Genomic DNA, 14,121 nt, shown 5'->3' with positions numbered 1-14,121 from the left:
GCACCACAGGCCCACGGAACCCACACGAACCAGTACAGACAGCAGTAAGGACAGCCCCACCACAGCTAAGCCATTGTCAACACCACCGATGCTGAATGTAAACAAATTTTCATGGTTTGTTCAGCATATGTTCTCCCTATACTCTCCCCCTCTGGTTGCTGTTTACTTATTAACCCATTGATTATTACTATTGTTTCACACACACACACACACACACACACACACACACACACAGGAGGGAACTAGCCCGTGTGGAGGAATTAGGATAAAGGAACAAGTGATGACCGTAGTTAACGTCCTTGGTTGCCAGTGATAATTATTCGCCACATTTTTGAACACTGAGGAACGGTGAGAGTGAGCACTGCATTGTCGGTGTCTGACACAGTCTCCTTCCGACTAAGAAACCTTCTCTAAAGCCAGACTCTGGGCGGGATGTTGGGCCACCACACGTCCAGGAATTTATGTTGCCAGCGTCATAAGGCCCGTGACACCTTCACTAGCCATGACCAGTGTTGTCCTAGACTATGTCAGTAGGGCACAGTGGTCTGCTGGTGTCTGTTCCTCAGTATGTCAGTAGGGCATAGTGATCTGCTAGTGTCTGTTCCTCAATATGTAAACTCTTTAGTCGATGCAGACAGACGTGTTGGAAGATTGTTTACACGCCTGGCATGGTGATTTAGTTGGTCAAGATGTCTGGAGTCAAAGGAATAAAATTTCCTCTCTCTCTCTCTCTCTCTCTCTCTCTCTCTCTCTCTCTCTCTCTCTCTCTCTCTCTCTCTCTCTCTCTCTCTCTCTCTCTCTCTCTCTCAGCCGTTTCCATATCCACTCATTACAGTACGTCGTATTTGTCAACAGTGATGATAATGATTATACTTTATTGGCCATCAAGACAACATACATGAAGCAATGTGGATATAGTAAGCATGTAATATCTAGGCCAAGCTTGCCAGACTGTGAACTCTTATTAGGACCCTTGAATAGGGTATAATGCATTATGATACATAAGCATATGTGTAGGATTTATAGATATATGTGTAGGGTTTACTTCAGATATATTTGTCATCGTTACAATCTGTGTTTACATAAAAACATGGCACACAAACAACCCCCAACCCTCCACTCCCGGTTCACAGAGCTTCAATAGTTCATTATGCGTGTTAGTACGATCCTCGTGCATGCTACAGTATCCTGAAACTAAACAGTGCATCAAACACATCATCACTAACTTCCTTACACTCGGCAGTCCTTTGAACCCATTACTATGTCACACACCACGAGCTCTTACCATACAGGCCTCAGTCCGCTCGATCCGTCATAGTTCACGTTCTCCAACGTTCACAAGGACCAGCACTCACTCTATGATCAACGTACAGGGGAATCCTGAAGTAGGAGTAACTCTCGATGAATGCGTGGTTGCCCCCCCTCCCCCCCACGAGAAAGGCTGTAGATGACGCTTTTCAGGCAGTGATGACACTTCTACCCTTTGTATACAGGGGAAGGCCATGTATTATTTGGCCCGACGCTCCACTTCCAGAGACCGCCGTCTGTCGCTACTAAGAGTCGTGCAGACATATAGGAATAGTCCTATACCTACCACTGTGCACATAAATAATTCATGAATGAATGCACACTTAAGCAAGCAGTTAGCTTAGTTTTTTCTTCGTTATGTGCATGTCATCAACTATTGCGTTACTGTAACTCAACCAACGTGAAACTATTCATCACATAATGTTCACCACTAGATACATAATGTATGTCAATTATAATATTACTATAACTCAACCAACGCCAAACTGTTCATCGCTTAACGTTAAACTATTCATCAGTAAATGTATAATGTATTGTAGAATTTGCTCTGTAAAACGTCCTGTATATCTGTCACTTTGACTGGGTACACGTACATGTACCTCACTTGTGTGATTACCCAAAGCGTTATCCAGCCGCACCTGCACATAAAGCTCTTTTGTGATTGATTACATCATCCGCATGTTTGCTGGTGTTGGCATCACCAGCGAAGCAACAGCTCCAGGAAGATGGCAGCAGCAGCGACCGCCCAGCCAAGAAGGATGATGAAGAAGGCTGCGTGTAGGTGCTCCAGATAAGCGGCTGCTTCTCCTTCCCTGCCAGCTCTGGTTGCTCCCGACCCTCGTAGACCTCCCGACCCATAAATTCTTCCATCTTTTCCTGGCAAGAGAACAGTAAAAGTTTCATAATTAACTAACTTTAGAAATATAATCACCTTAATGCTCACGTGTCTGATCTGGCTACGTCACTGGAAAACCGCTAAATATTGATATCTAAATTAAGATGTCTGAAAACACGAAGATTTTACTGGTCTAAGGACGAAGATAATCAGATGTAAATACGATTGGCTAAGGTAAGTGGATGAGACGTGGAAATCATGTCCCGGCTGGTTTACTGACGGCGATGAAAGTGTAAACGACGAAGTATATGTCAAAGATGGTAAATAACAGAGCAAAGATGTACGTTGTATTAGAAGTGAAATCAGTTTCCCGACAACAGCTAACATTATGTGCAGCACAGTTATCTTCAGTGTTTGGTTTTATGTCGTTTATACAGCAACACTTCATTACAAAATGAAAAAGTGTATCGTCTTTTATTTACTGGAAATCTGATGAGGTTGATTACTGTGGTCAGTGCCAGGCTGAGTTAGGGCCAGACTAGGTCAGTGCCAAGCTGCTAGCAGCCACCGTGTGACCAACCCGAGCAAGTCATCAAGGATTGTTATGAAGTCATCTTTGATTATTAAGTTTATTATAATCAAACTGAGACACATGTGTCTGTTACTGAATATCAGATTTGTAGGTATATTGGAAAATGATTGATCTGTACGTATAGATATGTGATGATACGCTCTCTCTCTCTCTCTCTCTCTCTCTCTCTCTCTCTCTCTCTCTCTCTCTCTCTCTCTCTCTCTCTCTCTCTCTCTCTATCTATCTATCAATCTATCTCTATCTATCTATCTATCTATCTATCTATCTATATATATATATATATATATATATATATATATATATATATATATATATATATATATATACATACATACATATATCTTTTTTTCATACTATTCGCCATTTCCCGCAGTAGCGAGGTAGCTCTAGGAACAGAGGACTGAGCCTCTGAGGGAAATCCCCACTTGGCCCCCGTCTCTGTTCCTTCCTTTGGAAGATCAAAAATGAGAGGGGAGGATTTCCAGCCCCCCGCTCCCTTATATATATATATATATATATATATATATATATATATATATATATATATATATATATATATATATATATATATATAGTAAGAGTCCATACAATTCTATTTAACGTAATCTTTTTTATACATGTGGCACATGTTTCATAGAGACAGTCCACCTCATCATGTGTCAGTACTTGACAAAGTTATTTACATCCCAACATCACACTTGGTTCCCGCCGTCCTAACACCAATCCTTCTAGGCCAAGCACTGTTTGCTGTATCTGGTCGTGACCCTTGTAAGGGAGAGTGATCAAGGAGGGTCAAGTGGCGGGGGTTGACCTGGGTAGCTGGGTGTGTCATGAAATCTTTTTTTGTTTTCGTATTTTGTCAGTTCTTTCATAATCATTTGGTTGATGCCAAGATGGGCTTTGAAATTGCCTGAGGACAAATTAAAGTTCTTTGTATTAGCAATCAAGATAGATTCAATGACGTTATGTGGCATAATCAGCAGAGGGGCATAAGATGACGGGGTTTTCAAGATCTATGAGGTGATAATTTCCATGGCAATGTTCAGCGATCGCATTTTTGTGGTCACCTCTCCGGACTGGCTGTCTCTGCCAATAACACCTCTCCGTTACAGCCTTACCAGTCTGGCCTACATAAACATATTTACATGCCTTGCATTTGACGGCGTAAACACTTCCAATTGTTGCATGATTTGGCCTATTATTTATCAAGATCTTGCTGATGGTGTTATTTTACTGGAGAGCAACATAACAAGAACACTTTTTTTTTTTTCGAACATGTCTAGAATTAGCTAAGCTGGGAGAATAGGGCAACACTAAACTTTCAAACTTTTCCTTATTTATTACAAATAAGGATAAGTCTAAATATATTTATGAAGGCCAGACGGGTAAGACTGTGCTGGAGAGGTGTTATTGGCATCGACATTCAGTACGGAGGGATGACCACAAAAATGCGATCGTTAAACATTGCCATGAAAATGATCACCCTATAGTTCTTGAAAATCCCGTTATCTTATACCCCTCTGCTGATTATGCCTCATGTAAAGTCATTGAATGTCTTAATTGCTAATACTAAGCATTCTGATTTGTCCCCAGGCAATTTTAAAACCCGTCCTAGCATTAACCAAATCATTAGGAGAGAATTGACAAAACACGGAAACATAAAAGAAAAGTTGTTCATGACACACCCAGCTACCCAGGTCAACCCCCGCCACCTGACCCTCCTTAATCACTCTCCCGTACAAGACTTACGACCAGATATAGCAGACAGTGCTTGTTTGGACTAGAAAGATTAGTGTTGGACGGCGGGAACCAAATGTGATATTGGGATTTAAATAACTTTAAGTAATGGCACCTGATGAGGTGGATTGTCTCCATGAAACATGTCGTGCCATATGTACAGAAAGATTACATGTTAAATATAATTGTATGAACTACTGAAGTGCGATTTCACCTTCACCCCTATCCCCGGGTATATATATATATATATATATATATATATATATATATATATATATATATATATATATATATATATATCACCTTATAAGTGCTGGACGAGTCCAGCCTCAACCAGTCGCTGGATCCCGTGGTCGAACTTGGACTTCCAGGCGGTGTTCTTCTGGAAGTACCAGCACAGGTGGCTTGGGTACAGCTGATCCTGAAGCATGTACGAGCGCGTTACCTGGGATGAGGGTCATTCTTAACAACACATCTCGTGGCATTTTGCTCACTTCTTAAACCTAAGCGTACAGCATGTGGCGTTCGGTGCTTAACACTACATATAGAATCCTAAAGGCTCGATTTAATGTTCTAACATATTTTGAAATTGATCTGAATAAATAGATTCGTGGACGTAAGTCTCTTGATCATTTTGCCATCTTAGAGATATTCAGTGGAAGTTGTTACAAATATATGGCGTGGGAGGAAAGTTGCTCAAAGTAGTCAAGACAGTAAGGCGTGTGTGCAAGTAGGAAGAGAGGAGGTTGAGTGGTCTGGGGCAAGGGTATGTGATGTCATCATGGCTGTTTGATTTGTTTATGGATGGGTTGATGAGGGAGGTAAATACAAGGGTCTTGAAGAGAGGGGCAAGTCTGCGGTCCATCGGGATTTGGAGGGTCTGAGAAGTGAGTCAGTTGTTATTTGCATATGACACGGCGTTTGTGGCAGATTCGAGTGAGAAACTGCAGAAGCTAGTGTCTGAGTTTGGAAGGGTGTGTAAAAGGAGAAAGTTGAGGGTAAATATGAATAAAGGCAAGGTTATTAGGTTTACTAGAGCAGAGATAGGTTAGTTGGAGAGTTGGAATGGACAGAACCTGTAGGAAGTGGGAATTTTCAGATACTTGGGAATGGACGTGGCAGCGAATGGAAGCATGGAAGCTGAAGTGAGCCATGTGGTAGAAGAGGGTGTTTAGGTCCTGTGTGTGTGTGTGTGTGTGTGTAAGGTCACAGTGATGCGCGTGTCGTATTTGCTGATAACTACAGGAAACGTAAAAGGGATCAAGGGGTTATGATACTAAATCTAAGTTTATATCAATAATAATAATACAAAGGGATACATAGGAATTCAAACAGCAACAGACCACTGGGTCCTTTCAATTCTGTTTGTGGTAATAGAAGATATCAGAAACTCGCTCTTTTCACTGCTCCTGTGCACTGCTTACTTGGATTTAGGTCACCAGAGGTTATCAAATCCAGGTCGTTTTCCTCATTAACCGTTTGCAGTTCAACAGAATTCATACTGTAGCTTGCCTTTTCGTTTTTACTACCGATATGTTAAACTTTACACTTATCGATATTAAAATTTATATGCCACTTATGAGACTCGTCCATCAGTTTGTTTATGTCAGTTTGAAGCTGTGGACGTTCGAGTTCATTTGTAGATTTATTTCCCAACCATGTATCATCAGTGAATTTTGATAACTTGCAATGCAGCCCATTATCAATATCATGAATGTATATGAGAAAGAGAACCGGTCCTAAGACTGATCCTTGTGGCACTGCACTTGTTACGTCTAACCATCCTGAGGCTTGACCATTAATCACAACTCTGTTTGCTACCAGTCACCCAGTTTCCTGTCCAGTGAAGTATAGTCCCATGAACGCCATGTGACTTAATTTTTGTCGGTAATCTTTGATGCGGAATAATGATAATAGTAATAATGATATTAATGAAAATGAATAACGATAATGATAATAATAATAATGATATCATTATTATTATTGTGATTATTATCGTTACTATATTATTATTATTATTATTATTATTATTATTATTATTATTATTTTATTTTATCATTATCATTATTATCATTTTTATTATCATTATTATTATTATTACTATGCACAATAATGGAAGGATGCATTATTCCCAGTCATGTTAGGTGTGGCAGAACCTGACAGGCCTCGCCTGACCCACCTACCTTGTATACGGCCCTGACGACGTAGCGGTTGAAGGAGTGCAGCTCGAGGAAGGCGTGCGTACCGTTGGTCAGGAGACCCATCGCCTGATCGTCGTTCTCCACCAAGTCCAGCTTGTCCCCGATGGTGCGGTACACCTGGGATTCAGAGGCCCTCAGAGCGCCCGGCACAAAGTCGCCGTAGTCGTTCATAGAGACCCTGAAGGAACACGTTCCAGATAGGAGACTTATCATGAAGCCTTGGCAGGACGTCAGTCAATGAATACCAGAGTGGTAACATACGTACATACACTGAAAATATACTCTAACGTTTTCCCGAAGTTTATGAGAAATAGCCAGTTCAGTAATCACTCTGTTTTAAAGTGATTTCCCTCCTATATGTCCATACTTTAATGATACTGTAATGTTATTTTGTGAACAGAATGATGATAATCTACCAGTATTTGTATTCTCACGACGTGACAATCTATTCTTTATACGATGAGCCAGACAGACGGTCTGTTATTGTATTCGCACTGATAATCTCAGACGGAAGTAATGTTGGGCGAGATACAACCAATGCATACTCTCTTCTCTGATATACTCACCTGGCTGACGATTGTGCCTTCTGAGTTCAGCACATCCATATACTTTTGTTATGCTTGTTTGTACCTGCGTCACTGAAGACTTTCCAAGCTATTAGAGAAGCTGTTTTGTATGTTACTTCTTACCTGCACAGATCTTGGGAATGAGTAGAAATATTTGTGCTAGGATATCGTCAAAGATGGGAAAAGTATATGAAATCTGTGTTAATTACCCACTGATTCACGTGTATCTGTGCTGACTGTAGAGTGTCTGTGCGAAGGTGCTAATCCTTCCTTGCAAATGTTGTAGCTAGGAGGTTATCGTGCTGACTACTAGGTCGGTTTAGGTCAGTCCCATACTGACACGGTGCTGGAAGTTTGTAATGGGAAATATTGAGTTCGATAGGTCGCAGAATCTAGTATAAAGAGTTTATTGCCATCGTTTCCTCAAAAAAGAAAATACAGAAGGACTAGAGTGCTTGTTACTTCCATCGATGTTTCTGAGAAATACCCAACAGATCTGAGTACAAAATCTGTCTTCCGCAAGACGTACATAAGATCGCCAGTAAGTTTTAAATGTTGATAATATATCATCCTCACTAACTGTACGTAAATAATATCTTTTATCTTGTTTTCATAATCACCTCAAGACATGAATATATCGTCATCCGGATGATTCCGTCTGCTGCACGGTGCAACACACAGTGAGATAGCTGCTGCACGGTGTAACGTATAGTGGGATGGCTGCTGCACGGTGCTACACAGTGGCATTGCTGCTGCACGGTGCTACACAGTGGCATTGCTGCTGCACGGTGCAGCAAACAGTGGGACGGCTGTTGCACGGTGCTACAAACAGCGAGACGGCTGCTACACGGTGCAACAAACAGTGGGACGGTTGCTGCACCGTGTTACACAGTGGCATGGCTGCTGTACGGTGCTACATACAGTGACACGGCTGCTGAACAGCGTTACACACATTGAGATGGCTGCTGCACTCTGCTGCACAATGTACGGCTGCTTCACAGTGCTAGATACAGTAGGACAGCTGCTGCAAGGTGATACATCCAATGGCAAGTTGCTGCAGGTGTCACACAGTGGCACGGCTGCTGCACGTTGTGATGTACAGTGAGACGGTTTGGATACAGTCCAATACTTGCATCACCCAGAGCCAACTGCTGGAGGGTCTATGTACAGCCCATTACCTGTAGTCACTCTGGGCCAGCTGCTGGACGGTCTGGATACGCTCAGGAAACACAGGGATGGTGAGGAAGGCGATGAGGTTGGCAGTGTAGGCGGTGGTGAGGATGAAGCAGTAGAGCCACCACGTACCGACGAACACCCGTTGCCAGTGGGAGGTGGGCAGCAGCGGCAGGCTGTGGCTCACCACCGGCCGTAGCAGGTAGAGCCACGTCCTCCCCACCCCGCCCAGCAACGGGTCCTCCTCCACCCACTCCTAGGAATATACATACAGTCAGGTTTAAAAAAAATATTTAAGCGGACAGCTTTTGTTCTCAGACTTGGTTTAAGCCATAGCCGGTGATGTAGATTGTCATTCTTAGGCAATGATTTGTTTCTTTCGTTTGTCGATGATTAAGCTGAAAAATTGCGTAATTGATCCTCTCTATAATTTCATGTAGTCGATAACTAATTTTGATAGATGCCATGGTATTCTTATCGAAATTTTTTCTTGGAAACCCTTCATTATACAGAAATGACAATTAGTATTCTTTGTTGTGATATGAAATCATTTTTTTCTCCCGAAATGAACACAGACATACCTGTACTGTCATGCTGAAGATGGCCAATGTGAAGGTGAGGCCGATGAAGAGCCAGACGGACGATGTAAACGGGTAGTATGCCCCGTGCCACTTGTCCAACGGCGGCGGTATCATCATGGTCAGCCGGAATCCCTCCATCCAGTAAGAGACGCTAGCGTCGAACGCTTCCACACGATCATGGGTGAAAGACATGGAGTTCACGGTGAAGTTCTTCTCTTTACGGTTGACCATCCCTAGCATACCGCTCCAGGAGCCATTGTCCAGGGATCCCCACAAGCTGTCTGGCGGCTCCAGCGTCAAAGTGTAGCTATAGTTGAGGACCTGACCCATGGCCTTTAACATTTCCTCAGCAACGCCATCGGAAGTATTCCCTTTCTCATAAAGATACGGAACGTCGATGAGCCATGTTCCAAGTTCAAATTCATATCCTTCAAACGAGGGAAATCGATCAACAAATATGTGTTGCAACCTTGAATGAATCCTGAAATCCCAGATTCCTACCAGTTTCGATTTGTTTCCCACTGAAAAGGGAAAGAATGTATAAATTCCCGCTCTTGGAGACATGACAGAGGACCTTGACGAGAGTTTATCAATGAGAACTAGTTTCTCGACTCTATGAAATGTGTGATCCAGAAGATTTTGAAATCTTCGATTAGCCAAACTAAATAGCATCAGATATTTAGGATTCCACCGGATCGGCATGTGCTCAAAGAATGGCCGAGGATCCTCCACGAAAATGACGATATGAATGAGGTGGGCTCCCCGGAGTACTGCCGCTGTCTGGCTCCGGGACCACAAAGACCCATCAGTACCCAGATCAGTCAGGACGCGGGGGATATCCCGGAGTGCTGGAACGGCCAACAGCTGCTGCAGGATCCTCACTTCCAGGTTGGAATCCAGGTACAGAACAATGTCACGACCTGACAGAGGACCTTTCAAAACATCCTCCAGCACCTGAAGTTGAAACGAAACATTTGAGAATTCCTTCTCTAAAAGACCAATCACTGGGTGAGCCGTGAGGAGTGTGCAGACGACCAGTGCTGAAGCCATTGCGGCATCAGTGCAGGCCAATTATTACTCCGTTTCCTGACGCCTCAGTATGTGCTCTGAGTACTGGGTTCCTCATGAATAGCATATATTGGGAAGTGTCTGGCTCACGCACACGCACTCGTCATGATGCTTGTGGTCAATACTTGCCCAACAATCAGGTATGGTCATGTGCAGGCGCTGAGCAAATGCCAGCGTAAGATATATACATATTTTTTACTTTACGGTTCTGGAGGGAGGGGAGATGAGTGTGTTCGGAAGATGCGGTAGTGTAGGTTGGCTGAGGGGAGAGGAGTGTGCTTGGAGGGTGTGGTAGAGTGGGTTGGCTGAGTAAGGATTACTGCAGATGATATGTTAAGCATGGGATGTTCTAATTGACTGTATCTCAATGCTGCGCCTCAATGGCATGCTGGTAGGGATGCTGTTGATGAGCAGGTACACCTCATAGACGTGATGAGAGGCCGCTGAGGGGCTACTGCATCTCACTCCTGTACTAGAACTGTGCTTATTAAAGCTAATACGTGTCTCCTGTGCCGGGAGTGAGGGAAGAACCCCTACACTACCCATGTAGTGGAGATGATGCTGGGGGCAGATCGCCCAGTGTAGGAAGGTTTCCTGTACTATCACGTCAGTAAACAGGCTAGGATAAGAGGAAGTGATACAACGTCATCACTAAACCTTATCTTCTCACATGGTACATGGTGTTTTTCCTAAAACTAAGACAAGGTTATGCAACGATGAAATAAAGGAGCGTATGTTGTCTAAAAAAGTAGCTCATAAGAAATTCAAAGAGGCCAGTAAACGATATGATAGACTAGCTCATACTGCCGAAAATCGAAAAAGACCCTAAATTTAGCACCTGTCTTTACGATGGAAGACGTCCCAAATCCAGTTTCACTGATAACAAGTGAACGTTCTGTAACACATTGATATAAAAGATGTAATATCAGTAAGAAACTGAATGAAAATAGATTTAACATGAGGTCTTGATAAGTGTTATCCGAGGACAATGAAAGAGAAAAAATAAGTTAGTTGACTGCCCCTTTCAATAATTCACTTGCTACGGGAAACGTTCCGGTTGAATGGAAGTTTGCGTATGTAACACCGATATTCAGAAAATGGTAATAAGTCACTATCCGGAAATTTCACATCAAATGTTTAACGCCTGTAGTTGAAATACTTGTGGAAACCATCACTCGGGACAAAATTGTAAATCATTTAGAGGTTTTCAACGAAATTATTCGTGTCTGACAAATTTCCATGATTTCCTATATGTTACAATGAACATGAATAGTGTAAGACGAAATCAAAGCAGTTGATGTCATCATGTCTAGATTTTCAAAAAGCATTCGATAGCTTCCGCATTGATGTTAACTAGAAAGTTAAGTCCCATGGTATTGATGTAGTTATGCTTCAATGGACTGGAAATTGGTTAACTGGCCGTAAACAAAGTTGTGATTAATGGTCGAGCCTCAGAATGGTTGGATGTAACAAGTGGTGTGTCACATACAACCAGTTCTTTATCTCCTAGATATCAGTGATATTGATAATGGGCTGCATTGTAAAACATCAACGTTCGCAGATGATATTAAGCTGAAAAATAAAGCTGCAAACGAATTTTCACATCTACAGCTTCAAACTAACAGTCACACTGATGGACTGGGCTTATAGACGGCAAATGAATTTTGATAACGATCAGTTCTACATATCGGTAGTCAAAACGAGAAGGTAAGCCGCAGTCTGAATTCTTTTGAACTGCAAAATGTAAATGAGAAAAAATATTCGGGCGTAATAATCTCTGTTAAACTAAAACCATATAAGTAGTGCACAGAAGCATTGAAAAGAGAAAAACAAAATTCATAGATTCATACTAAGGGCTATCGAATATGAATCAGTGGAAATCCTTCTTACTCTTAATGATTTACCAGTGCGTCTACATCTTGAATAATGTGTTGATATTACCCTTATTGAAAAAAAGACGTTGGCAAAACAGAGAGAGTACAGCGTCGAGCTTCCAAACTGATTCCTGAAATGAAAAACAAATCCCAAGTATCTGATATCTTCAGGTATCACAAACAGCTTTGAAGGTTCCTACTGCTCTGTTGCTGTTTGAATTCCTTTGTACTTACATGGATAGTACAGTAGTACATAAAGCGAGTCAGAGGCAGGCGATGTTTCCCATAGATTTAGTGAATTTCCCTTAAGGGTTGGCATGTGTAAGGAAAGGCTTTCAGGCTTTTTACACAGTACAGGAGTAGGACATTTGTACACAAGTCGGGGTCAACGAAGCAGTTACAAAACATAGGTAATGTAGGACCCAGAGATGAGAAGTTAGTGATACAGGGGACGCTATATTATGTAGTGCTCTAGTGTGTTTATATGGCTCATCACATAACTTTCACTGAGGAATCCCTACTCTAGGATCATCACATAACCTTCACTGAGGAATCCCTACTCTAGGATCATCACATAACCTTCACTGAGGAATCCCTACTCTAGGATCATCACATAACCTTCACTGAGGAATCCCTACTCTAGGATCATCACATAACCTTCACTGAGGTAACCCTACTCTAGGATCATCACATAACCTTCACTGAGGTAACCCTACTCTAGGATCATCACATAACCTTCACTGAGGTAACCCTACTCTAGGATCATCACATAACCTTCACTGAGGTAACCCTACTCCAGGATCATCACATAACCTTCACTGAGGTATCCCGACCCTAGGATCATCACATAACCTTCACTGAAGTATCCTTACTCTAGGATCATCACATAACCTTCACTGAGGTATCCCGACCCTAGGATCATCACATAACCTTCACTGAGGTAACCCTACTCTAGGATCATCACATAACCTTCACTGAGGAATCCCTACTCTAGGATCATCACATAACCTTCACTGAGGTATCCCGACCCTAGGATCATCACATAACCTTCACTGAGGTAACCCTACTCTAGGATCATCACATAACCTTCACTGAGGTATCCCGACCCTAGGATCATCACATAACCTTCACTGAGGTAACCCTACTCTAGGATCATCACATAACCTTCACTGAGGAATCCCTACTCTAGGATCATCACATAACCTTCACTGAGGTATCCCGACCCTAGGATCATCACATAACCTTCACTGAAGTATCCTTACTCTAGGATCATCCCTGCTCTAGGATCAGGATTCACTAGCCATATATATAACCCGTGTGTTTCCCCCTTCTCACCGTGGCTCTTGTAATAACATAACAAGTGGTTCTGTGTGTGTGTGTGTGTGTGGTGTGGTGTGTGGGGGGGGGGGGGTTATTGTCGGGGTTGTATATGTTTTCAGATTCTTGATGAACCATGACAGTACCTGTGGATTTGACCGCCATTTTATTCAGTGCCACACGTATTGTTTTCTCTGCTTGAAGGCCACAAGTACGGAAGACTAGGGCGACTTTCCGCTGCTGTCTTTCCTGACATTAGCACCAGACACAGACGGGTACTAGCACTCCTTTGTTCAACTATTCACCTTAATCTTCATCCAGCTGATGCTTCGAAACATGTGAGGAGCGAACCCTGAGGCAGGTAAAGAACTCATCAAAATGCATAAAATTCTATCAGATAATTTCGCAGCGGAAAAGGTTTTGAGTATATGAGTTGTGACATTTCGTCATAAAGTGTGACATCTCTCTCCCTCCCTCCCTCCCTGTGTCTGAGTGGGAAATGTCAAGGTGCGATCAAATCGTCTTTAGTTTCATTCAGAAAAATGTTAATGGAACTCTGAAGTTTTTCAGGCATCCTCTGGAACCATTAGGAAAATAATGATAATGGGCCACTGGGATTTCCTATGCGACCTTTGCAGCCTGTTAGAGCCACTTTCATTTTCATAGATACCCTTGCGCACGCCGGTACCCCCCCCCCCCTCCCCCCTTTACACACGCACGCACACACACACACACACACACACACACACACACACACACACACACACCATTACCTGAATATCTTGGCAGATGATACAAATGTCATCAAGGGAGTGAAAATCACAGGATTGCTACACTTGCAGGGGGACCTTATCAGACTCCAGTGTGGG

General features: G+C 42.6%; 1 protein-coding gene across 1 annotated transcript; it reads right to left on the bottom strand.

Annotated features, from left to right (window-relative positions):
- Positions 1-1,867: 1,867 nt before the first annotated feature.
- LOC139750072 (ionotropic receptor 21a-like) lies at positions 1,868-10,043 on the bottom strand. The gene is given in 6 exon segments (XM_071664443.1): positions 1,868-2,100; positions 2,103-2,188; positions 4,778-4,917; positions 6,656-6,851; positions 8,418-8,668; positions 8,994-10,043. Coding segments are annotated over 6 exon segments (1,818 nt in total). The 3' UTR covers positions 1,868-2,005.
- Positions 10,044-14,121: the final 4,078 nt, after the last annotated feature.

The sequence above is a fragment of the Panulirus ornatus genome, chromosome 1, assembly GCF_036320965.1.
Source record: "Panulirus ornatus isolate Po-2019 chromosome 1, ASM3632096v1, whole genome shotgun sequence".
Lineage (NCBI taxonomy): Eukaryota > Metazoa > Arthropoda > Malacostraca > Decapoda > Palinuridae > Panulirus > Panulirus ornatus.
This window is presented reverse-complemented; position numbering and strand designations above follow the sequence as displayed.